Raw genomic sequence first — 23,236 nt, 5'->3', positions numbered from 1 at the left:
TTCACTGAACTTCTAATCTGATTCCATGTGCCTTGGAGATCAGCAAATCTAACCCCCTAGAGTTATATACATCCCTCAGTATTCATGAGGGATTTGTTCCAGGACCCTCATGGATACCAAAATCCGGGATGCTCAAGTCCCTTACATAAAGTGGCATAGTATTTGCATATGACCTGCACACATCCTCCCATATACTTTCAATCATTTCTAGATTACTTATAATACCTACACAATGTAAATGCTATGTACATAGTTGCTGGAAAATTCAAGTTTTGCTTTTTGGAACTTTCTGGAACTGTTTTTTCAAATATTTTCCATCAACAGTTGGCTGAATCTGAACTGCAGATACAGAGGGCTGACTATGTATGTACAAGCTATTAATTGCATCTCCTTCCCAAAGGCATATGAGCTCATGATGACAGAGCCAGAGCAGGGGCAAGGTAGACCAACTCCCAACTCAGTGCTGCTTCCAGCACTCAGAAGGCTGCCTCTCTCCTCAAAGACTGTACTACTATACCTTCTTTTTTCCAACTTGAGATTCCGATTCTTCCCTAGAGTGAAGATTGAGCAGATATGAATCTGCAAACAGAAAATACAGCCCCCTCTGTAGGACCCTTTGTCCTGCACTTCTGCACTGCCTGTGTGAAACTGCCTTCAGGCCAGCACGCAGCTGGGGTTAGGGATGCAGTGAGGCCCAGAGCGTGGGATGGAGGGACGTCAGTGCTTCTGCTTCCATTCCTCCCCTCCAGTGTGGGGGGTTAGCTTTCCCCTGAAGCATGGACTTGTCAGCTATTTCCACTAAAATAAATACCTACATTAGAACCAAAATGCCAACACTTCACAAATACCGGCTTTTTCTTTTCTCCTTTTCCTGGGAAAGGAAAAGATTGAGTTGTTATTTTTTGTTTGTTTGTCTGGAAAGAGAGAGAGACCAATGAAGCCCTCTGTATAAAGTGCTTTGCTATGCCTTGGACTTAGAAATGTTCCCTCTGCCCTGTTTCGCATCCAGAAAATGACTGACTGACAAGGCTGCCCTGCCTGGCTGGTACTACCTACAGAGGACAGTATAGTAGAGGACAATAAAGGGCCTTCCCTTTAAGCAGAGTCGACCATGGTTTAACATTGATGGTCACGTATAGCTAAGGGAAGCAGCTCCCCTCTCCTCAGTCTCATCCACCCTTTAGTTTAGCAACTTTACCCCTGGCCAGTAACCCTACCTCCCCACAGACTTTAAAAACATTTGATTGACATGGCTCTATAATAAAGCCACACCTTCTTCAGGTGGAGAGAGGGATAAAAGTGGATACAGAGTAAAGACACTCAAGCTTTAAAAGGAGGGGTTAGAAGTAAGCAAAGCAATTAATCTGCTTTTCTTCTCAGAGATTTATTGGTAACTGTTCTCAAACTGTGCGTGACAACTCTCTGAATTATTACCCAACTTTTAAAAATCTGTGACATACCTGTCAGACCACAGTACAGCAGTAATTCTCAAGATCTGGTCTTCAGACCAAGCAATATGAATACTCTGGAGTGCCTAGGAACATACACATGCCAGAGGCTCATCCCAATGGAACAGTCAGAAGCTTTGAGGGTAGGGTCCATGAATCTCCATCTTCACAAGCTTCAGAAGCTCATCAACATTTGAGGATCTTTGCAGGAGAGAGAGAAAGAAATTCCACTTCGCTGCCACCCCTCATCTTCCATCTGCCAAGCCACTGATCTATCCCACTCCCCACCCTCCCTCAGAATAACTTGTGTATTTGGCCTCCTCACCTCTTTTCGGTGGTTCTCCTAGGTGTACATTTAGGGTTTCATTGGCCCATTATAGTTAACCCTTCCTAAAAGTGCTCTGAGTTCTGAACCTTTCGTGTTCCTTTTTCCCCAGTGAAAAATATATTTTTCATTCCTCCCTCCTATTCACTCAGGGCTTCTGTTCCCATGAGTCTAAATATTTCCTAAAGTGTTGTGAATGACTCAATAGGCACTAGATTAGACGGCAAGACTAACAGGCTGGATGCTGAGCCACAGAACACGGGCTGGCACTCCTTGAGCATCTCCTGCTTGGTTTGGGAATGAGGACAAGACTGAGACCAAAGGTGGGAAGGAAGAGGTCTCAAGCATACTGTGATGGGGAAGGGTGGTGGAGCCTGGAGCCATGCTTGGCTCGGCCACCTTGTCCTGCGTGTCAAACTGCGTCAGGTCACAGGCTGGACCAAGTGATTAGGAGGCTCACTGGCGTGAGGAGTGGCTGTATGTTATCCTTGGAGCAGAGCTAGCGCCACTGCCTCGCCACCATCCCCAGCTTCTTCAGTACCCCTGCTATCCACCAAGACACTGTGGAGGCAGAGTGGACCTTTCAGGCCCTCCTTGTGAAGGCTCATCTTATGTGCAATTAAATTAGCAAAGGGGCAGGAATTCCCTGGCAGTCCAGTGGTTAGGACTCAGCGCTTTCACTGTGGTGGCCCAGGTTCAAACCCTGGTCAGGGAACTAGGGTCCCACAAGCCGTGCGGGGCACAGCCAAAAAAGGAAAAAAAATTAGCAAAGGGGCTACCAGGACCCTCCAAGGCCCTGCAGCCAGCAGCCTCGTCACCCAGCCCCACCCACCAGTGTCTGGCACAAACCTCCATACAAGGCAGGGCCTTTTTATTCTTGTCCAAATATGCTGTCCCTATGACAGTCACATGCTCGTCTTAGCTGCTTCAGTACACACAGGATAGTAGTCACCTTCAGCCAGGTCATCTTCTTTTTTTTTTTTTTTTCACATGGAAAGTAAACATTTCTCATCATTTAATACCACTATATATAATAACTATAAAATAACCAATGATAAAAGGCTAATACATATTTTTCCAGACTCTTTTCTAATCTAGAAGGTTGTGAATTCTTAAGAGACAGCATCCAGAAGAACTGACCCTGATACTGTGAACTATGGAACATTTTTCTGGTAAACTGCAAGAGTTCTCTGGGTTTCTTCCTGCCAGGGGACCCCTCAGGAATGCAGGGCTATAGGGCAGGTACCACCATACTTTCCACCACCAACTTTTTCGTGCAGGTGATATCAGGTAAAAAGGAACACCGAGGGCAACTTCTGGTAAACCCTTTTTTGCACCATAGTCCTGTCCTGCGGAATTTGGGGTTTGAGACGTGGTTTTCTTCTCTTTTTCCTCTTCATCCATTTTGTCCCCTTGCTGCAGCTCCATGTCTTTCTTTGTCTTATTTTTCCCTTTAATACACTCTTTAGATGGACTGATTCCTTCCTCAAAGATGGTTTATAATTTCTGTGGGTTCATGGACCACAACCAGCATTCTTTCATGAGCCAGGTCATCTTTAAATGTAAATAAAAATATTACGTGCAGTTCATCTTGGTCCAGGTGGGGGATATTGCCTGAAAGTTTTTAGTTTCTGAAACTAGAAGAATGGTCCAGGCTTTGAGCTAAGCAGATCTCATTTGAATTATACCTTCACCATTTACCAGCCATATGATTTTGGGAACCTCTTTAAGTCTCAGTTTCCTCATCTGGAAAATGATACAATAATATCAACTTCACTGGATTATCTTGATGATTGAGCAAGATAATGCAGGGCCTGTGCATACTAGGCTAATAAATTAGAGCTATTATACAGGATTTAATCCTTTCGCAGAACCAAAATCCCTAAGAAGTTGAAGCCAATTGTAAAAGCATGATGGCTTGGCCTGTCGTAAATCAGGATATTTCAGAAAATGTCAGTACTGTAGTTCACTGTATACAAAATCAGCCCTGAGTATTACAAGCCAGTAAAAGGGACAGAAATAAATAATGACGCTATAAAGATACATTGCTTACACGTTATGCTCATACCCAGAAAAACTAATGTTATCATCTTTCTTTTTGGGCCCACATGTCTTAAAACATAACTTAGAACTACTGCCAGTGAAAACTTTCTTCCTTAAATATTTTTGACTCATATACAACAATAATGTCTTAAGTAATTTCAATTTTTTCTACTCTTCTATCACCTAAGCCATAACTTGAATGGTCTCTACGTAATGTATTTTCCTCTCATTTCTTTCCTTACGCAAATATATCCTGTTAGATATAGAAGACAAACTTGTGGTTACCAAAGGGGAGAGGGAAAGAGGGAGGAACAAATTAGGCGTATGGGATTAACAGATACAAACTGCTACATTTAAAATAGATAAGCAACAGGGATATACTGTAGAGCACAGGGAATTATACCTGTTACCCGAAAACTGGGTTCGCCTCCTGGTAGGTGTCAAGCCAAAATATACAACCAAGCCAAGATCAGGAGAAGGAAGGATTTATTACTTGCAGCAAGTAAGGAGAACATGGAGGATCTTTCCCAAAGCAGTGTTCCCCCGAACAGCAAAACTAGGGGAGTTTCAAGCTAAGGGTACATGTGTGTTCATGAAGGGGCTGGAGCAGAGGAGAATTCTGCATAGAATTGGGGGGAAGGTTAACCAGAGTCTAAGCTTTAGTTGGTTGAAGTCACAAGAGTCAGTAAAGGTCAACATCATCATTCCTTAGGTTCTGACCAGGCTGGGGTCATAGCCTGTAGTTACCGTACTCCACCTGGGTGGGGCCTTAGTTCCTGCAGATCTCAAAGTTCTGTATCAGATTGTTATGGACATCCCTTGAGGAGGACCTAGGACTGTTTTGTTGCTGAATTCTTGTTTCATGAATGCTTTTCATTTGTTCCTGCATTCCTTTTTTCTCTTAAGATCATTATTTGCTGAGACCTGTTCAAGGGCAAGCATTGCGTCCAGGCTTAGATCACAAAATGGCCTCTCTTATGTCAAGAAAGTTGTGCCTGGTTCTCTTTTTCTGGGGACCCCCCCCCAACCACCCTATCTGCTCACATACTCATTATTTTGTAATAACCTATAATGGAATATAATCCACAAAAACACTAAATCACTGTTCTGTACATCTGAAACTAACAGTCTTATAAAGCAACTAGACTTCAATAAAAACAAACAAATATATCCTGTTATCAGATTGCATAAAGTTGTTTTCCCAGAGTGTCCTTAGGTTAAGGTTGTTGGCTCCATTACCTTAGGCAAGATCATACCACTGAGGTTTAAAGCTGTGTTACCATGGAAACATCAAGATATGGTAATCTGATACCACTACCTTATTCAAGGGTTATTGTTATCAGCCCTGAAAACTTGCCAGAATCCCTTTTTAATCCTTATCACTATATAATTAATTATACAAATAGGCCCAATCCTTTTCCAAAAAATCAAGGTGAAAATTTACATTAAATTCTTCAGGGCAAATCTGGTAGAGGATCCAATTAGCTGAACAAGCAGCTAATATTGCTGACCTTAAAATAATCTCCAGAAGAAAATGGAAGGAGGAGCCAGAGTTCCCTCTGTTTGGCCACCTCAGATCAGCTCCCCTCTCCCCAGTAATAATCTGGGGTGGGCAGGGAAGGGGGAATGTGCATTTTAACAAGAATCCAAGGTGATTCTGATGCACATGCAGAAATATGGAATTATAACCTAACATTGAAAGAGAAAGCATTTTAGAACACAAGATAGAAGAAAAGTGTACACCCTCATTTATATCTCAGAAGACAGAATTTAAAGGTGGGGGCTTTTGGTACAATAAATCAAGTTATACTGTACAGAGAATATTAAAAAGTCTAGTCATAAAGGACAAGATGTGAATAACAAAAAGAGAAAATTGTCTGCTCACTGTGGTGTCAGGGGCCCCGCCCCCTCTTCCATTTTCTGCAACCCCTTAAGGAAAAGGCTCCACAGCCCTGTGGTCACCACAGCTCAGAAGCACTAGAAGTCTTTGCAGTTATTTGAGACACTTAAGTGCACAAATAAGTTCCTCTAAGTCCCAAGTGGTAGCCAAGGCAGGAATTGCTTATTTATATACACTAGAGGGAGAGGCGAGGGTTTCACGTTTGGTCCATTTTCATGCCAGTCTCTTCCCTTTCTAATTTAACTTCTGTGGAAACAGTATTGTGTAATTCCATTGTGAGTTAAGCTTGTAGCAATCTTGCAGTGAGCAGCATTTTGATAAGGCCCACGTTTTTTAAGAAATAGTCAATTTGTCTATTACATATACTTCTAGTTACCACACTTCTTCATCTGAACTTAAATTTCTAACATTTTGTCAGGAGGAGGGGTTGGGAGGAGCTAAATTGTGGAAGTGCCTTTTTTTGTCTTTAACACATGTACTGATATCTGAGAAACAAATGAAGGTCATAAGGCAAAGGAACTTCGTGACTAAGGACTAGCTTACAAAGGTGCAAGCTAAAATTTAATTGTATAATTCTACTTTTAAAAAGTAAAGTTTATTTCATATTTTTAAAATAAATTTATTTATTTATTTTTAATTTTTGGCTGCATTGGGTCTTCGTTGCTGCGCGCGGGCTTTCTCTAGTTGCAGCGAGCAGGGACTACTCTTCGTTGCGGTGCGCGGGCTTCTCATTGCGGTGGCTTCTCTTGTTGCGGAGCACGGGCTCTAGGCGCGCGGGCTTCGGTAGTTGTGGCTCACGGGCTCTAGAGCGCAGGCTCAGTAGTTGGTGGCACACTGGCTTAGTTGCTCCGCGGCATGTGGGATCTTCCCAGACCAGGGCTCGAACCCGTGCCCCCTGAAGTGCCAGGCGGACTCCTAACCACTGCGCCACCAGGGAAACCCTATTTCATATTTTAAAAGCAGGAATTTACTCATTTATTTCTGAGTTGTGTTACCGAGCAAAGGGCTCATGTGCCCATGGTGCAGAAAGCCAAACTAACAGCGGATGTTTGCAGCAAAGTAAGGGTTTATTTGCAGGGTGCCAAGCAAGGAGAACATGCTCCAAAGACCCGAACTCCCCGATGGCTTTCAGGCAAGGGTTTTAAAGACAGTGTTAGGAGAGAGGATTGTAGGGTGCATGATCAGCTCGTGGACCTTCTGATTGGTTGGCAGTGAGGTAACAGGGCGATGTCTTGGGAATCTCAACCTTCTGGTTCCAACCAGTCTGGGGTCTCCCTGCTTGTGGTCAGCATGTGGCCACCATCCTCCACTTGGGTGGGGGGTCTTAATTTCTACTGAACAACTTAAAGATATGCATCAGATATCCCTTCTGGAGGAACTAGGAGTGCTGTGCCTCTTGTCCTAATCTTTAACTGCTTGTGTCTGATCTTTAGAACTCAGGAAAGACCTAGAAAACTAAAGCCTTTTGTTCTACAAACAAGAAACAGGGGGCTTCCCTGGTGGCGCAGTGGTTGAGAATCTGCCTGCTAATGCAGGGGACACGGGTTCGAGCCCTGGTCTGGGAAGATCCCACATGCCACGGAGCAACTAGGCCCGTGAGCCACAACTACTGAGCCTGCGCGTCTGGAGCCTGTGCTCTGCAACAAGAGAGGCCGCGATAGTGAAGAGGCCTGCGCACCGCGATGAAGAGTGACCCCCCGCTTGCCGCAACTAGAGAAAGCCTTCGCACAGAAACGAAGACCCAACACAGCCAAAAATAAATATAAAAATAAATAAATAAATAAAAGATTACTATAAAAAAAAAAGAAAGAAACAGGGGACACAGAGGGGCTTTTGTACCTGAGAAGGCCCCACAGGGTCCTGCTTGGTTTCAATCCCCTTTTTCTTTTTTTTTTTAATAGATTTATTTTATTTATTTACTTATTTGTTTGTTTGTTTTTTGGCTGCATTGGGTCATCGTTGTTGCGCGCGGGCTTTCTCTAGTTGCGGCGAGCGGGGGCTACTCTTCGTTGTGGTGCACGGGCTTCTCATTGCGGTGGCTTCTCTTGTTGTGGAGCACGGGCTCTAGGTGAGTGGGCTTCAGTAGTTGTGTCACGTGGGCTTCAGTAGTTGTGGCTCGCAGGCTCTAGAGCGCAGGCTCAGTAGTTGTGGCGCACGGGCTTAGTTGCTCCACGGCATGTGGGATCTTCCTGGACCAGGGCTCGAAGCTGTGTCCCCTGCATTGGCAGGCGGATTCTTAACCACTGCACCACCAGGGGAGCCCCCACCACCACCGCCACGCCTTTCCTTGATATGCCTCAGTCCTGAGGGGAACAGGGTTGGGACAAGAAAATGAATAAAGTTTTGGATAGAGAAATTAATCATAAACTCAGTAAGGGAACTCAGTTTTAAACTATGGCAATTAATTAATGTATAAGATGATGCAAAACTAATCAGAAAATACAAATTAACCTAACAATTTTGTTTTCTCTAGTCTAATGGATTTTGAAGCTATAAATGGAATCTGTTTATAAGATTTTTATTTCACAAGTGATTAAGCAGTTGCAAATAAGCCACTCATTTGAAACCAACTCAGTTTGTATTCAAACCGATTCACATTCTTGCATTTTATTTTAAACAGAAAGTTCTTTCAGTTCAACTCAAATATTTATTGAGTGCCTGGTATGTATAAGGCAATATTTTACCCACTCAAGGGGCAGACCCTGGCTGGAACTCTAGGAACTCATAATCTACGTGGAGAGACAATACAGTCACAAATAACAAATGTGGAACAGCGGTCTAGAGCATATATTCTCAATAGAGGTGACATTGCCACAAGGGGGTGAAAACTGGTTATGGGGGAGGTGAAAAAAATCTTAGATATTACAAAGGTTTGTGGCCCTCTAAAAGGTCACAGTACATAGACAGATACGTGGCATATCTTTGTTATTAAAATTTAATGGGGCAAGGGGAAGGAATTCGGGAGAAAATGTATAAAAAGGCTCCTTGGGGAAGCAATAGTGAAAAAAGAGTTGAGTGTAAGGCAGGTGAATATGGTAGAGGACATCAGTGAAAGAGGAGAAGGAGGTCTGTGGAGGCTGAGAAGTCTGAGGGGCAGGCACCGTTAAGAAAGAATAGAGCTTCCAAAAGTAGTTTTAGAGAGAAAATTCCTGGTGGCAGATAGGGCTAACCAGGAACAATAAACAGGTGTCATCTCACACAGCAGCACTGGTCTGTGGGTAGTGGTTGCCTAAACACCATAAAAACAAGGATTCTAAAACCAGGATCAGCAGAAAAGAATGTGATCAGTTAATGATGTCTGCTATGAGCACAGAAGGTGTAAAGTGGAAGTATGAATACCACAAAGTATTTCCTCTTTCTGGCAACCATAAGCACATAGCAGAGTCAGCAAAGTGCAGCATATATTCAAGGAAAAGTAGGTACAGGTGAATGAATTCCTAAAGACCTCTCCTAATTTAAAACTCATAGGTCTAACAAAAAAGAAACAGACTCACACAGATACAGAGAACTAGTGGATACCAGTAGGGAGAGGGGAGGGGGAGGGGGAGGGGAAGGGGAGAGGGGAAGGGGAGGGAGAAGGGGAGCGGGAGGGGCAAGCTAGAGGTAGGGGATTAAGAGGTACAACTACGACGTATAAAATAAATAAGTTGCAAGGATATATTGTACAGCACAAGGAATATAGCCAAGTTATTTTATAATAACTATAAATGGAGTATAGCCTTTAAAAATTGTGAATCACTATGTTGTACACCTGAAACTTTTATAATATTGTACATCAACTATACCTCAATTAAAAAAAAAAAAAAGAATTCAAGACAGATTTTACCAAAACAATAAATGTAAAAGGGGAGGGAGCATTTTTATCATGTATAAATCCACAACCATTCTCCTACATATCAGCATTACATATACTCTTAAAACAATTTTGTTAATAAAACACACATATAGAAAGTACATAGAACACAAATGTGCATAATTATAATTATACAAACACTTGTGTAATTACCACTGGGCAAGACAGAGAATATTGCTGGCACCCTAGAAGTACCCCATGTGTTTCCCTATCACACCCACTCCCTTCACGCAGAGGCAATATTACCCCAACTTTTAAGATAATCACTTCCTTATTTTGCCTAATAGTCTTACCACTCACCTTTGAATCCCTAAATAGTACTATTTAGTTTTGCCTGTTTTGAATTTTTAAAAATGGAATTATATATATTCTTTCACACGTTGCTTCTTTCACTTAACATTGTAAGATTACAAACAACTATGTATAAAATAAGTAAGCAACAAGGATATATTGTGCAGCACAGGGAAATATAGCCATTATTTTGCAGTAACTTTAAATGGAGTACAACCTATAAAACTATTGAATTGCTATGTTGTACACCTGAAACTAATATAATATTGTCATATAATCAACTATACTTCAATAAATAAATTAATAAAATTTTAAAAATTAAATTAAAAAAAAAAGCATTGTGAGATTTATCCATGTTGTGTGTAGGTATTTGTTTATCTATTCTGCTGCTGATGGTTTGGTTGCCTCCAGGCGCTGGCTATGACAATCATGCTGTCCTGAACTTGAGGACACGTGCCTGAGTTTCTCAAGGGTGTAGACCAGGAAGTGGAATTGCTGGCTCACAGGGCACTTCTTTAGCTTTATTAGATATAAATGCCAGACTCTTTCCAACTAGAATATTGCAGCTTACTCTCCCACCAGCAGGATGTGAAAGTTCCCATTGCTCCAACAAAAAAATTGGTCATACTTTTAAATTTTGTCATTCTGGTAACTGTATATATAGTATGATCTCAGGATGGTTTTAGTTTGTATTTATCTAATTGCTACTAAAATTGTGCGCGTTTTCATAAGTTTATTGACCACTGAGATTTTTCTTTTGTCAAGTACCTGTTTAAATCTTTTGCCCACATTTAAAATTGTACTTATAGGAGTTTTTAAATATATGTTGGATGAGACTTTTTATTTGTTATGTGTGTTGCAATGAACTCTCTGATTCTGTGGCTTGTCTTTTTACTCTCTTTATGATGTCTTTTGATTAGCAGAAGTTTTTAATTTTAAAATATGCAAATATATCAATTTTTACCCTTTTTTGTGTATTGTTTAAGAAATCTCTCCCTTCACTGAAGCAATGGAAGGAAGCAAGGAGTGAATTGTTTTTAAATTTGGGCATAACGTGGGACATTTTAATTTTTTTAATTAACATAAAATTCTGTAAGCTATAGTTATTATAGGCTGATGTGCCTGAGTAATACGTTTTGTGAGGAGGAGAAGGAAGAGCTAAATCTTAAAAGATTCATACTGAATGTCAATGAAATTTGTAGAGGTAAAAAGACCTAGGAAGCCTTTTGTCTTTCCTGCAAGCTTTGCTCACTTGCTATGATTTTTTTTTTAAAGCGTGTCCTCTGGCATCAGTACATTATCACAGAAACCAAATGCCCGTTAATTCATAAAGTCTTTGATTCTTCAAATATCTACTGAGCACTATTTTTTTTAACATCTTTATTGGAGTATAATTGCTTTACAATGGTGTGTTAGTTTCTGCTGTATAACAAAGTGAATCAGCTATACATATACATATATCCCCATATGTCCTCCCTCTTGCGTCTCCCCCCCACCCACCCTATCCCACCCCTCTAGGTGGTCACAAAGCACCGAGCTGACCTCCCTGTGCTATGCGGCTGCTTCCCACTAGCTATCTGTTTTACATTTGGTAGTATGTATAAGTCCATGCCACTCTCTCACTTCGTCCCAGCTTACCCTTCCCCCTCCCTGTGTCCTTAAGTCCATTCTCTATGTCTGTGTCTTTATTCCTGTCCTGCCCCTAGGTTCTTCAGAACCTTTTTTTTTTTTTTAGATTCCATGTATATGTGTTAGCATATGGTATTTATTTTTCTTTTTCTGACTTACTTCACTCTGTATGACAGTCTCTAGGTCCATCCATCTTACTACAAATAACTCAATTTCTTTTCTTTTTATGGCTGAGTAATATTCCATTGTATATATGTGCCACATCTTCTTTATCCGTTCATCTGTCGATGGACACTTAGGTTGCTTCCATGTCCTGGCTATTGTAAATAGAGCTGCAATGAACATTGTGGTACATGACTCTTTTTGAATTATGGTTTTCTCAGGGTATATGCCCAGTAGTGGGATTGCTGGGTCGTATGGTAGTTCTATTTTTAGTTTTTTAAGGAACCTCCATACTGTTCTCCATAGTGGCTGTATCAATTCACATTCCCACCAACAGGAGCACTATTTTAAAAGGGGCTTTCTGCTAATTAACATGGAAGATGCAGAGATAAGGAGACTAGCTTTTCAGGGAGCTTAGACCTAGTAGGAAGGAAACATGTGTACCAGTGACCACTTGATAAATCCCTGCGAAAGGGATTAAGCTCCATGGGAGCCCCGAAAAGGGTGTGTGGCTCTTCAGTTGAGGGATCACTGAAGGCTTTCAGGTCACAGTTGAAATGAATCTCAAAAGATGGGCAGGCTGGGAAGAGGAGTGGTGGTGGCATGGGCATTCCAGGTATGAGAATTCCACAAGCAGAAACTCAGCCACGAGCAACTGAGTCGAGGGGGCGATTCCCACAGGCCAATCAAACATGACCTTGGTTTTTATATGTCAAAGAATGTAGAAAGACTCTCTCCCACCTACCCATAAATTCTAAGTCTCCAGCTCTGTTTCAAAGATGCTTGAAATTGTAAGCAAATATTGGACCAAGCAGAAGTTCAACTTGTCCTCATAACTTCCTGCAAAAATAATTTTTAAATTTAAATATCACTAAAGATATCATCAAACCTTGCTAGAACTGCTTTTTAGTTTTGTTTTTGTTGCTTGTTTGTTTTTATAAGTAGTACTTATTCACTCTTGTGCAAAACTGAATTCATGGGGACAATTATTTAAGGCAAAGCTTTCAGTGATTCACTTTTTATGTGGCACTTAAATGCCACAGATCATGAACTTGCTCCTGTCTCTCCTTCCTTTCATCATACTAACACCAGGACCTGTATGTTCTGTTTAAATAGTCTAATTGGCCCAGGAAAAAAATGAACCCTTGTTTTTATTTCCTTTGTTATTGTCCATTACAACTCCTGAACAACATTATAAGCTGAAATGATAACTTGGGGAGATGCTAACATAGAAATCTGGACTTCTGCAAAATAGTCTACATTTATTCATTCATTATAAAGTTGTACAGTCAGAATGGAATTAAACCAGGCCATTCCTCTCTGTAGTCAGGGCTTCCCTGAGTTCATTCTACACTTGCTGTAGAGATGGTGTGGTATTGTGGAAAGGGGGAAACTAGAGACAATTCATGACAAAACTCTGGGTTTCAATTTCTTTACTCATAAAATGGGGAAAATAATATCTTCTCTGCCCACCTGAAAGGATTGTCATAAGAAACAAATACGCTAATTCACATGGAAAATACTCAGTACACTGAAAGCATTGCACAAATCGAAGTTACTTTTCTTAGTTTAGTCCATGAGATCTTCTGTTAGTGGGAAGCCAGGCTTTTTCTTGATTGTCTGTTGATGCCATAGCAAACGCCTCTCCCTTAAAAACACCCAAGTAGAGAGTCTTCTTTTTGTTTTCTTATGAAATGAGTAGAAGAAGGCAGGAAAGGGAGAAGGAAACATTTACTGAGCATCTGCTATGCTCCAGGGTCTGTGCAAAGAACTTTACATCCACCACCTCACTGGTATTATTAGAACCATCTGCGTTTTACAGAAGAGAAACAGGAGGCTCAGAAAGATAGGGTGACTACATCAGCGTCACATAGCTAGCAAGCAACAGAGCTGGGATGCAAACCCAGGGTCAATCTGACTCTAAAGCCATAGATACTATTTCTCACACACTCCACTGCTTCTCTGATAAATACATCCCAGAGAAATGATGTGTCCAAATATTTTGTAGTAAAGAGTTGTAGAGTCGGTTGAACGCATTTCTCCCCCATCTGTGGCCTGGCCGCTCTGCTTGTGCTGTCAATACAGTACCTGGCTCGCTCTCCCTAGATATCCCACACTCACGTCTGCCTGCGTTGAAAGATGAGCTTATGGGACTCCCCTGGTGGTCCAGTGGCTAAGACTCCGCACTCCAAATGCAGGGGGCCCAGGTTCGATCCCTGGTCAGGGAACTAGATCCCACATGCCACAACTAAGAGTCCGCATGCCACAACTAAGACCCGGTGCAGCCAAATAAATTAAAATTAAAAAATAAAAAACAAACAAACAAAGGTTCTTAACTGCCTCTCAGGAAGGTACTAAGTTACTCAGTTAACTAACAGCACTTTTTGGATAAAAATTTCTGTAGGGAATAGGAGATGTAGGCCCTGTCCTCTTAGAGCTTCCAGGAGAGCATTTGAAGTTCTCTCTGGTCCTGTAATGACTTCACCAGGCAAATCCTTTCAGAAACCCATGCTACAGGGGAAATATCCTTTCCAAGCTCAGTAAATAGAGTTACTTCAGGAGCTACTGGAGACTGAGTGACTCACTTGCCCTATCAAACAGTTGTCCCTCTGTAAGTCTTCAGACCTCTTTCTCTTTCTACCATGATTAGATGCTCCAAACCAAAAGGCATTCCACATCTCACAGATGTTCTGAAAATAGCAGGACATATTTTAAATCAGAATGTCCTTTAGAAAACCAGGGACAGAAAGGTCTCAGACGTATTTCAAATTGGGTCTGGCTCTAAGGACCTTCCAAGAGATGGGAAGATGCTAACCTTCCAAAGTCTTATCTGGGCATCCAGAGACTGTCCTAAGATACTCTGCCTTTGAGAAACTGTCTCCACACTTACTGTTTTACCCCATTCATAAAGGTTGAGAAGCCTGCTGTCGGCCAAACATCACACCCTAGTGCATTCAGACTTGCCCCATCCTATAATCGTTTGGGGAGAATTCACTCCAGGGTCATCCCCAGTCTCTACCCTGACATTCTCCTGCTTCCTGTTCAAGAAGAATAATTCTACCCTGATCCCTCCTTCTCATCTTTGAATAGTTCTAGGCCTGGTTCCCTCACGTGATTCTCCACCTGGGTCACACACCTTGAACATTAGCCAGAAACCTCTTCTCTATTCTTGTGTCCCCTTTCCCTTGACTGTTTTCTCTGGAAGATATTCTTGATTCTGAGATATTTTCCTCCCACTTAACCCGCCCCACATTGCATTAAACGAATGGAGGAACTGGAGGGAAATCCCATTTGCTGTGCTCCTTCCAGTGACAGGCACAGCGGAGGCTCTTCATACACACTGACTTATTTAACCATTACAAAGGCCCTGATAGGAAATGTAAGAGAATTTTAAAACTTTGCCAAAGTCACCAGCTATGAGGTGGTATCGTCGGCTATTACTGTAGTGTCAACTGGGAAAGAAAACCCAACACAACATGAGAGCTGTGTGTTTCAGTTTTATTTGGGGACTTACCAAGGACTCTAGCCCAGGATACAGTCTCTCAAAGAGCTCTGAGGAACTGCTCCCAAGAGGTGAGGCGGGCAGGTCAGTATATATATGTGGTGGTTTTTTTTAAATATTTTACTTATTTATTTATTTAGGCTGTGCTGGGTCTTAGTTGCGTCACGTGGGATCTTTAGTTGCGGCATGCAGACGCTTAGCTGCAGCATGCAGACGCTTAGCTGCGGCATGCATGTGGGATCTAGTTCCCTGACCAGGGATCGAACCCAGGCCCCCTGCATTGGGAGCTCAGAGTCTTACCCACTGGACCACCAGGGAAGTCCCTATATATGTGGTTTTGGAGAAGGGTCACGTGCAATCAGGCACACATTTGGTAGAAGGTTAGTCATGAGGAACAGGTATCTCAGTTAATGACGTTAGATCTTTTCTAAGTATGGGAAGATGTAAGAATCCAGGTTCATAAAAAAATTTCTCCTGAAATATTTCTAGCTATGTAAGGGCTTGTTTTCCCAGAGCACTGAGTGCGTCATCCTGATCTTCACCTGAATTCCTCTCACGGTGAATTGTAGGTCAGTGGCTGCAGTGGCTAATGACTTGATTTTTGTAGAACTGGATGGTCGGCAACATTCTTTGTTTTACAGTAGAGTTGAGACTTGAACCCAGGACCCATCTGGTTCCAAAGCCACTGCCCTTTCGAGTATCCTCCCAGCCTCCCAAACAAACCAGCCTGTTCTATACACCGCTAGTCCCTTCCTGTGTCATAACTGATGTCTCCTGATGATTCAAGTTGTTCCCAAAAGTTAGGGTATATTTCATAACAAGTCTTTTCTTCTAATCAAAGACTGAGTCGAACTAAAATAAGATTAGACTAGAAGCAGTCCTTTAAAAATAAAGATAAAAAAGAAGCAGTCTCTCATTACCACTTTGTGGGAAGATTTGCGGTTTCTCAAAATTCAATAGTATCAGTAAGTTTGGGATTTTCAAATGGTGTGGGGTTAACCACTAGGGCCAGAGTTTCAATGTTGCATTTGTTTTCCTGAAAAGGAGTTCAGCATAAAATGCAGCTAATAGTGAGGTTTTGTTTGGGTTTTTGCATAATAAAAGTCGTAACTGAGCAACATTAACTACAGACACTCCTCCCCATAAATCCATGGAGACTCTGTGAAAAGCATTTCAGAGAAATCCAAACCCCAAGTAGTCTTTGGCAAGGGGTAATTTGCCATGATGGTAGTTAAATAAGGAGAATATTGAGTAGCTGACTACAAAGAAGCATCTGAAAATGAAAATAGCTGTGGCTGAAGTCCCTCAATGGAAAGTGTATATAAAATTTCTCACACGTGGCAGCCCAAACTGGTCTCTTCTTTTTATGAGACAAATTTGACAATGCATACCAAGGAGCTTAAATCATACACTTTTGGCCTAATAATCCCACTCCTGAGAATTTATCTCAAGGAAATAAGTCATAAAGAATAAGGAAGACTGTACATATTTCTATAGCAGCATTATTTATAATTAGCAGAAAACTGGAAACAGCCTGATTTTACAATAATAAAGGAAAGGCTTAGTACATTTTGGTATCTTAATTCTTTGGGATATCATGCAGCTATTAAGAATATCATCCTAGAGTACAAACAAGAAAAAGGATAAGCATAGAATACAGAATGCAAATATGCAGAAGTTATAGACATGCAGAAATACACATGTTGATAAAGAGTAGGAGGTGACACAAAGAGATGAAACTAAGTATGTTAGTACAGTGAGATTACAAGTTTTAAACATTAAAATTTTCTTTTGTAATGACCATATTTAGTCTTTAGGGATATTTTTTTTCCCTGTTTTATCTGCTTCAACTTATATAGAATCATATTCATAATTATTGTTGGATCAGAAGATTATTCTACAAAGGACACATAGGGAACATTCTAGCCAAGTGTGAAATATAGAGAATTACTAATTTACAAATACTAATGCTATTGTTTTAATTTTCAGTGAAGGGAATTTGGCTACAAAGCAGGTTGTGTTTCTTCAGAGACCAGTTATGTGGAATTCAGCCGCTCAAACACCGGAAGTGAGTAAAATTGATGCTTTATGAACTAAATGTTACACTGAAGCATTTAATCCTTAAACTCTCTTTGTAATTCTAAATGGTGAACAGATGAGGAAGTGTGGATTTGATAAGGAAACAGTCTTCTGAGCCAACATATAACAAAGGAAATGTGCCAGCAAACAGGCATGTGAGACAGTTCTGAAGGGGATCAGAATATTACTCCAAAATATGCCACTTGGGCATAAGGATTACTATTTTGAGCTAAAAGCAATTAAAAAACAGCAGACACAGGAGGACCTCTCTACCCTCTCCCTTTCTGACAAAAGCAGAGCATAAATTTCCCTTTTAAAAGGTGACAGAAATTTCCATTTGTAAAGTTGCCTCCCTCTCCTGTACCAGAGATGACTCTTATCACTGGGAACGACACAGACTGTAGTCCCCACAAACAAACCTTACTAAAGCCTTCTTTTCCATTAGTTTTTCCAAATACTTACCTTCCCACAATCTACTGCCCCTAGAAGCCCAAACCCCTTTTCCTTTGTCTAGTCACTTCACCACAATTTATCACCCCTTGTAAAATGATATATAATCTCCCGGTCTAACTGCCTGTTTGGGGTTTCACTTCTCTGTGCAGCCCCCATGTGCATCCAAAATAAACCTTTTCTTCTATTAATCTTTTTTTAGTTTAATTTGCTGGTCTGAGAGACTGAACATAAGATGATAGAGGAAAAGTTTTTTCCTCTCCACAGTTATAAGCCTTATAAGTGAATGTGCGTGTTATCTGTGTGATCTTGTCTATCTTGACTTCTGACAGCACTTTTGTATTGTCTCCTCAAGGTAATATTTTTTCAGCCCTTTGCTGAAGGGCTATGCTGAGCCTCAAGTCACCTTATCCTTAATAGACCCCTACTAGATGCACACCTAGAATAGTATCATTGAATGAAGCAATCTGTGCATTAATTAACTAAAGCATAACCTTCAAAACAGGAAGTTTGCCAATAGACCAGAAAATTATTTGAAGTGATTCTTTTTCTGTATATCAAGAAAATATTGTTTTAGAAAACTTTAAAGTTTTCTAAACTAGCAAAGCTAGACTGACAGTGTATGTAATGCAGCCATGCTACGTTGTCTCACATTAATTTTGGAAAGACTCCTGCTGGCTCCATAGGTAAGCAGGTAGAGAGGTGGAAAGGTGGATAGGAAGATTCCTCCCATGGGAGGAGAGCAGAGTGATCAAGTATACAGATTTTTAGAAAGACTGAATTAGAGCCCACAGGTGAGCAGGGCCTCCCAACCCCGCTGAGAGTGGCTCAAGTTCACGAGTTCATTAAGAAATATTCGGTTAAGAAGAAGCAAGGTGGATCTATGTAAAGAATGGCCAGAAAAGGTTTTCATTCTTCTTTCTCCTTCCCCAAAGCAACTTCTCACCATGCTACAGCCTTTTCTTTTCTTTTTCTTTTTCTTTCTTCTTTTTTTTTTTAAACATTCTGCAAACAGCCATCATTTCTGAGAAAGATCAACAGAATTCACAGCCTCATGGGATTTTGACTAACTGAGGGCCCTGGAATTGGTGTTTGTGAAGATATAAGACCCAAATTCAGCTGCTTCATGGTCTCCTTTCTTAGGGTTAGATATTAGTTCTCTGATTCCCTGAAAATATTTGAGCTCTTTTTGTTTAACTTTAAATACCATTCAGTAGTCTAGTGGTAGCTTTTCTTTGGGTAATCTTTATATTTACATTCATTGTTAATATAAAATTTCTGGCTCATTTATATAATAGTAAGGAAGTACATAAATGGTCAGTTTTCATCAATGAGAAGCCCAGGAATAATATATTTTATAGCTTAGAATTCTACTTCTAAACGGATTTACTATTTTTAGTTCCTTTGATAAATCTTCAATTTTCCTAGCAGGAAATCTCAGGATATTGAGATTATTTCAGGGCAGAACATGTAGGTGGTTCAGTCTGGAGCTGAAGTATGTAATAGCTATAATAGAAAACCAATTTGTAAATTCTTTTAGTTTTCTCTAGTGGAAATAATTTGTTATTTTATCTCGAGAAGGTAGTAGACTATCAGTATCGCCATAGAGTTAATTTAGCTATCTCATATATATTTTGTGAAAGTTATACATTTATAAAATGCCTTGAAAAAAATTTTTATTTTTTTTAAAAAAACAACCTACAGTTGTAGGTCTGTAATGGCACTATTCTTTGCTTGTACCTTGAAATCAGTTGTTGTTTGGGAGGTGCTGATGAGGGGATTGCTTCGTTTATAAAGGTTTTCAAAGAATTATTTCAAAGGTGTTTAGTTCTTTTTTTTTAAAATAAATTTATTTATTTATTTTATATTTGGTTGCGTTGGGTCTTTGCTGTGCTCCGGCTTTTCTCTGGTTGTGGCGAGCGAGGGCTACTCTTTGTTGCGGTGTGCGGGCTTCTCATTGCGGTGGCTTCTCTTGTTGCGGAGCACAGGCTCTAGGCGCGCGGGTTTCAGTAGTTGTGGCTCATGGGCTCTTGAGCGCAGGCTCGGTCATTGTGGCGCACGGGCTTAGTTGCTCCGTGGAACGTGGGATCTTCCTGGACCAGGGATAGAACCCGTGTGCCCTGCTTTGGCAGGCAGATTCCTAACCACTGTGCCACCAGGGAAGCCCAAAGGTGTTTAGTTCTAAAAACCAGTTGGTGGAAATTTGAGCCATTACAAACATTGCCCTAGGATTGTTAATGAGTTTTCAATAAAATGATACATTTCATGGGCTGGTAGAAACTGATCTAGGGTTTAACCCTTGAAAAAAAAAGTTCTCTCTTTTACTGAGATTAATGTCAAGATATATAAGACTTTTTGTATTCAATGTTGCACTCAACATAGAACAGTACTTTTATGTTAAGCAAAGCCATTTCATGCCTCTGTATAGGGGAGGGAATTGAGAATCACATGATGAAGAAAGCATATTGTTGGAATTTTTTCTTCTGAAGTTATAAAGACCTTTACGTTTGGAATTTGTTTATATTCCACAGATATGTTTTTATACAATATTCTAGATAGCTTGAGAATTTTTTTAAATACGGAAAATATCAATTCAAAATATTTATACTCCCAATTACTGCCTCAATTTTCTTTAAGCTATTGAAAGATAGTTTGTTTTAGGAAAATTAGAAAAATTTTAGAAAAAAATTAATAGGAGAAAAATCTTCTGAACTGGAGCTAAGCAAAGAGTTCTTAGGCATGACACCAAAAGCATAATTCATTTTAAAAAATTGATAAATTAGACCTTATCAAAATTTAAAACTTTTGCTCTGTGAATAACACTAAGAAAATAATAGAAAAGCCCCAGACAGGGAGAAAAAAAAAAGCTTTGCAAATCACGTATATGACAAAGGACTTGTATCCAGAAGGTATCAAGAACTCTCAAAACTTAAAAAGTAAGAAATAAACAACGCAGGTAAAAAATAGTTAAAAGTCTTGGACATCTAACCAATGAGGATATGTAGATGAGAAATAAGCACATAAAAAGACATTTAAATCATTAGTCATTAAGGGAAATGCAAATGAAAACCATGATGAGACACTACCATACATCTACTAGAATGACTAAGATTAAAAAATATTGACAATACTAAGAACTAGCAAGAATGAGGAGCAATCAGAACTATCAAACGCTGCTGGTGGGAATGCAAAATGGTACACCCACTCTGGAAAACAGTTTGGCAGCTTCTTATGGGGTTAAACATACACTTACATATGACCTAGCAATCCCACTCTTGGGCTTTTACCCTAGAGAAATAAAAACGTTTGTTCACACAAAAAGCTACACATAAATGTTTATATGCTCTATTCATAATCTCCAAAAACTGGAAAAAATCCAAATGTCTTCAGCAGGTGTATGGATAAACGGCTGTGGTACTTCCATACAATGAAATACTACTCAGAAATAAAAACAAATGCACTCTTTTTTTTTTTTTTTTTTAATTTATTTATTTTATTTATTTATTTTTGGCTGTGTTGGGTCTTCGTTGCTGCATGTGGGCTTTCTCTAGTTGCAGCAAGCGGGGGCTACTCTTCGTTGCGGTGCATGTGCTTCTCATTGCGGTGGCTTCTCTTGTTGCAGAGCATGGGCTCTAGGCACGCGGGCTTCAGTAGTTGGGGTGCGCGGGCTTAGTTGCTCTGCAGCACGTGGGATCTTCCTGGACCAGGGCTCGAACCTGTGTTCTCTGCATTGGCAGGCAGATTCTTAACCACTGCGCCACCAGGGAAGCCCAAATGCACTCTTGATATGCACAATGGTGTGGATTAATCTCAAAAAGCATGCTGATTAAAAGAAGCCAGTCTCAGGGAGTTCCCTGGTGGTCCAGTGGTTAGGTCTTGGCACTTTCACTGCCGGGGCCTGGGCTCAATCCCTGGTCGGGGAGCTAAAATCCTGCAAGCTGCACGGCGCAGCCAAAAAAAAAAAAAGCCAGTCTCAAAAGGTTATAGACTGTACTATACTATTTTTTTTTTAATTTTTAAAATTTATTTATTTATTTATTTTTGGCTGTGTTGGGGCTTTGTTGCTGCATGCGGGCTTTCTCTAGGTGCGGCGAGCAGGGGCTACTCTTCATTGTGGTGCGTGGGCTTCTCATTGCGGTGGTTTCTCTTGTTGCAGAGCACGGGCTCTAGGAGCTTGGGCTTCAGTAGTTGCAGCACGCGGGTTCAGTAGTTGCAGCACTTGGGCCCTAGAGCGCATGGACTTCAGTAGTTGCGGTGTGTGGGCTCAGTAGTTGTGGCTCACGGGCTCTAGAGAGCAGGCTCAGTAGTTGTGGCACATAGGCTTAGTTGCTCCGAGGCATGTGGAATCTTCCCAAACCAGGGATCTAATCCATGTCCCCTGCATTGGCAGGCAGACTCTCAACCACTGCACCACTAGGGAAGTCCCTGTGCTATTCTATTTATATGACATCCTCAAAAAGACAAAACTGTACTGTGGATAACAGATCATGGGTTGCCGGGGATTTGGGGTTTGGGGAAGGGTGTGATAAAGGGATAGCATGGGGGGTTTTGAGGGGGATAATAGAACTGTTCTGTGTCCTGATTGTGATTTGTACACAAATTTATACACATGTATTAAAATTCATAGAACTTTACACTTTTACATATTTACTTTTAAATTTAAATTTAAAAGATTGTATGCTTTATAATTTTAATTTTTTTAATTTAAAAATAAAATAAAATAAAAATGTTATGAAAGATTGTATGCTTTATAAATCACATAGGCTATATTTTTTATACCTTTGTCCTTCAGTAAAAACTCTCCTTGGATAATGGAATTTTTATGAGGTATAATGAGATTGTTAACCTCCCTTTCCTCTACATGAGGCTCTGTAGTATAAATAAAGCAAGGTTCTTTTTATCTTGCTCTTCCTTTTATCTATTTAAATTTTTTTTTCTTTATTTTGGGGGGAGGGCTCTAGATAGACTCAAGGAAGTGATAGCTATGCTAAGCAGGGTAAGAGACTCTGACCAGGATTTTACCTCCATCTATTAAATGTTCTCAATTTTTCTTCCAAGATCTTCTTTCTTAACATTTCTGTTTCTTTGAAGACTCAAATAAAAAACTCATCAGATTTTTCTATTACCTAAAAATCTTTATTTCAGTTAAATTCTTCAGCCCATTTCCCTTTGATAATTATTTATAAGAAACAACAGGTCATTTAAAAGTATTTAGTTTCCACTGACTCAGACAGAGTAGGGTTTCCATCCAGTGGTGTTCTTAGGGGTAGACAACAAACCATGAAAGAGATTCCAGGGGATGGGGGGGTGTGTGTGTACAAACAGCTTCTGCCAGGCTCTCCAAGCCTCCGTGTCCTCATCTGTAAAATGGACAGTGTTAGTACCCACCACAGGGTTGGGAGGAGGATTCAGTTAGAAAACATGTAGGGGGCTGGGCACAGCACCTGGTCACATGGAATGTTGCTTTTGTTTTCATAGGAATGTTTTTCTTTCAACACTAGATGATTAAACACTAACTCTATGGAGAAACTGAAGAAAAAATCCAGAAACTCCT

General features: G+C 40.5%; 1 protein-coding gene and 1 non-coding gene across 3 annotated transcripts in view; both read left to right on the top strand.

The window, feature by feature from the left end:
- The window catches only part of RFTN2 (raftlin family member 2), a 65,665-nt gene that overhangs the window by 34,572 nt on the left and 7,857 nt on the right, over positions 1-23,236 (top strand). For both annotated transcript variants that reach the window (XM_061185983.1, XM_061185990.1), the window contains exon 8: positions 17,143-17,221. In XM_061185983.1, coding sequence (XP_061041966.1) covers positions 17,143-17,221 — 79 coding nt within the window. The remainder of the gene's footprint in view (positions 1-17,142; positions 17,222-23,236) is intronic.
- TRNAW-CCA (transfer RNA tryptophan (anticodon CCA)) lies at positions 13,806-13,879 on the top strand. The gene has a single exon. It is a non-coding gene; the product is annotated as a tRNA-Trp (tRNA).

This window comes from Eubalaena glacialis, chromosome 1 (genome assembly GCF_028564815.1).
Source record: "Eubalaena glacialis isolate mEubGla1 chromosome 1, mEubGla1.1.hap2.+ XY, whole genome shotgun sequence".
Classification (NCBI taxonomy): domain Eukaryota; kingdom Metazoa; phylum Chordata; class Mammalia; order Artiodactyla; family Balaenidae; genus Eubalaena; species Eubalaena glacialis.
Note: the sequence above shows the minus strand (reverse complement) of the source record. Positions and strands in the feature narration are given on the sequence as shown.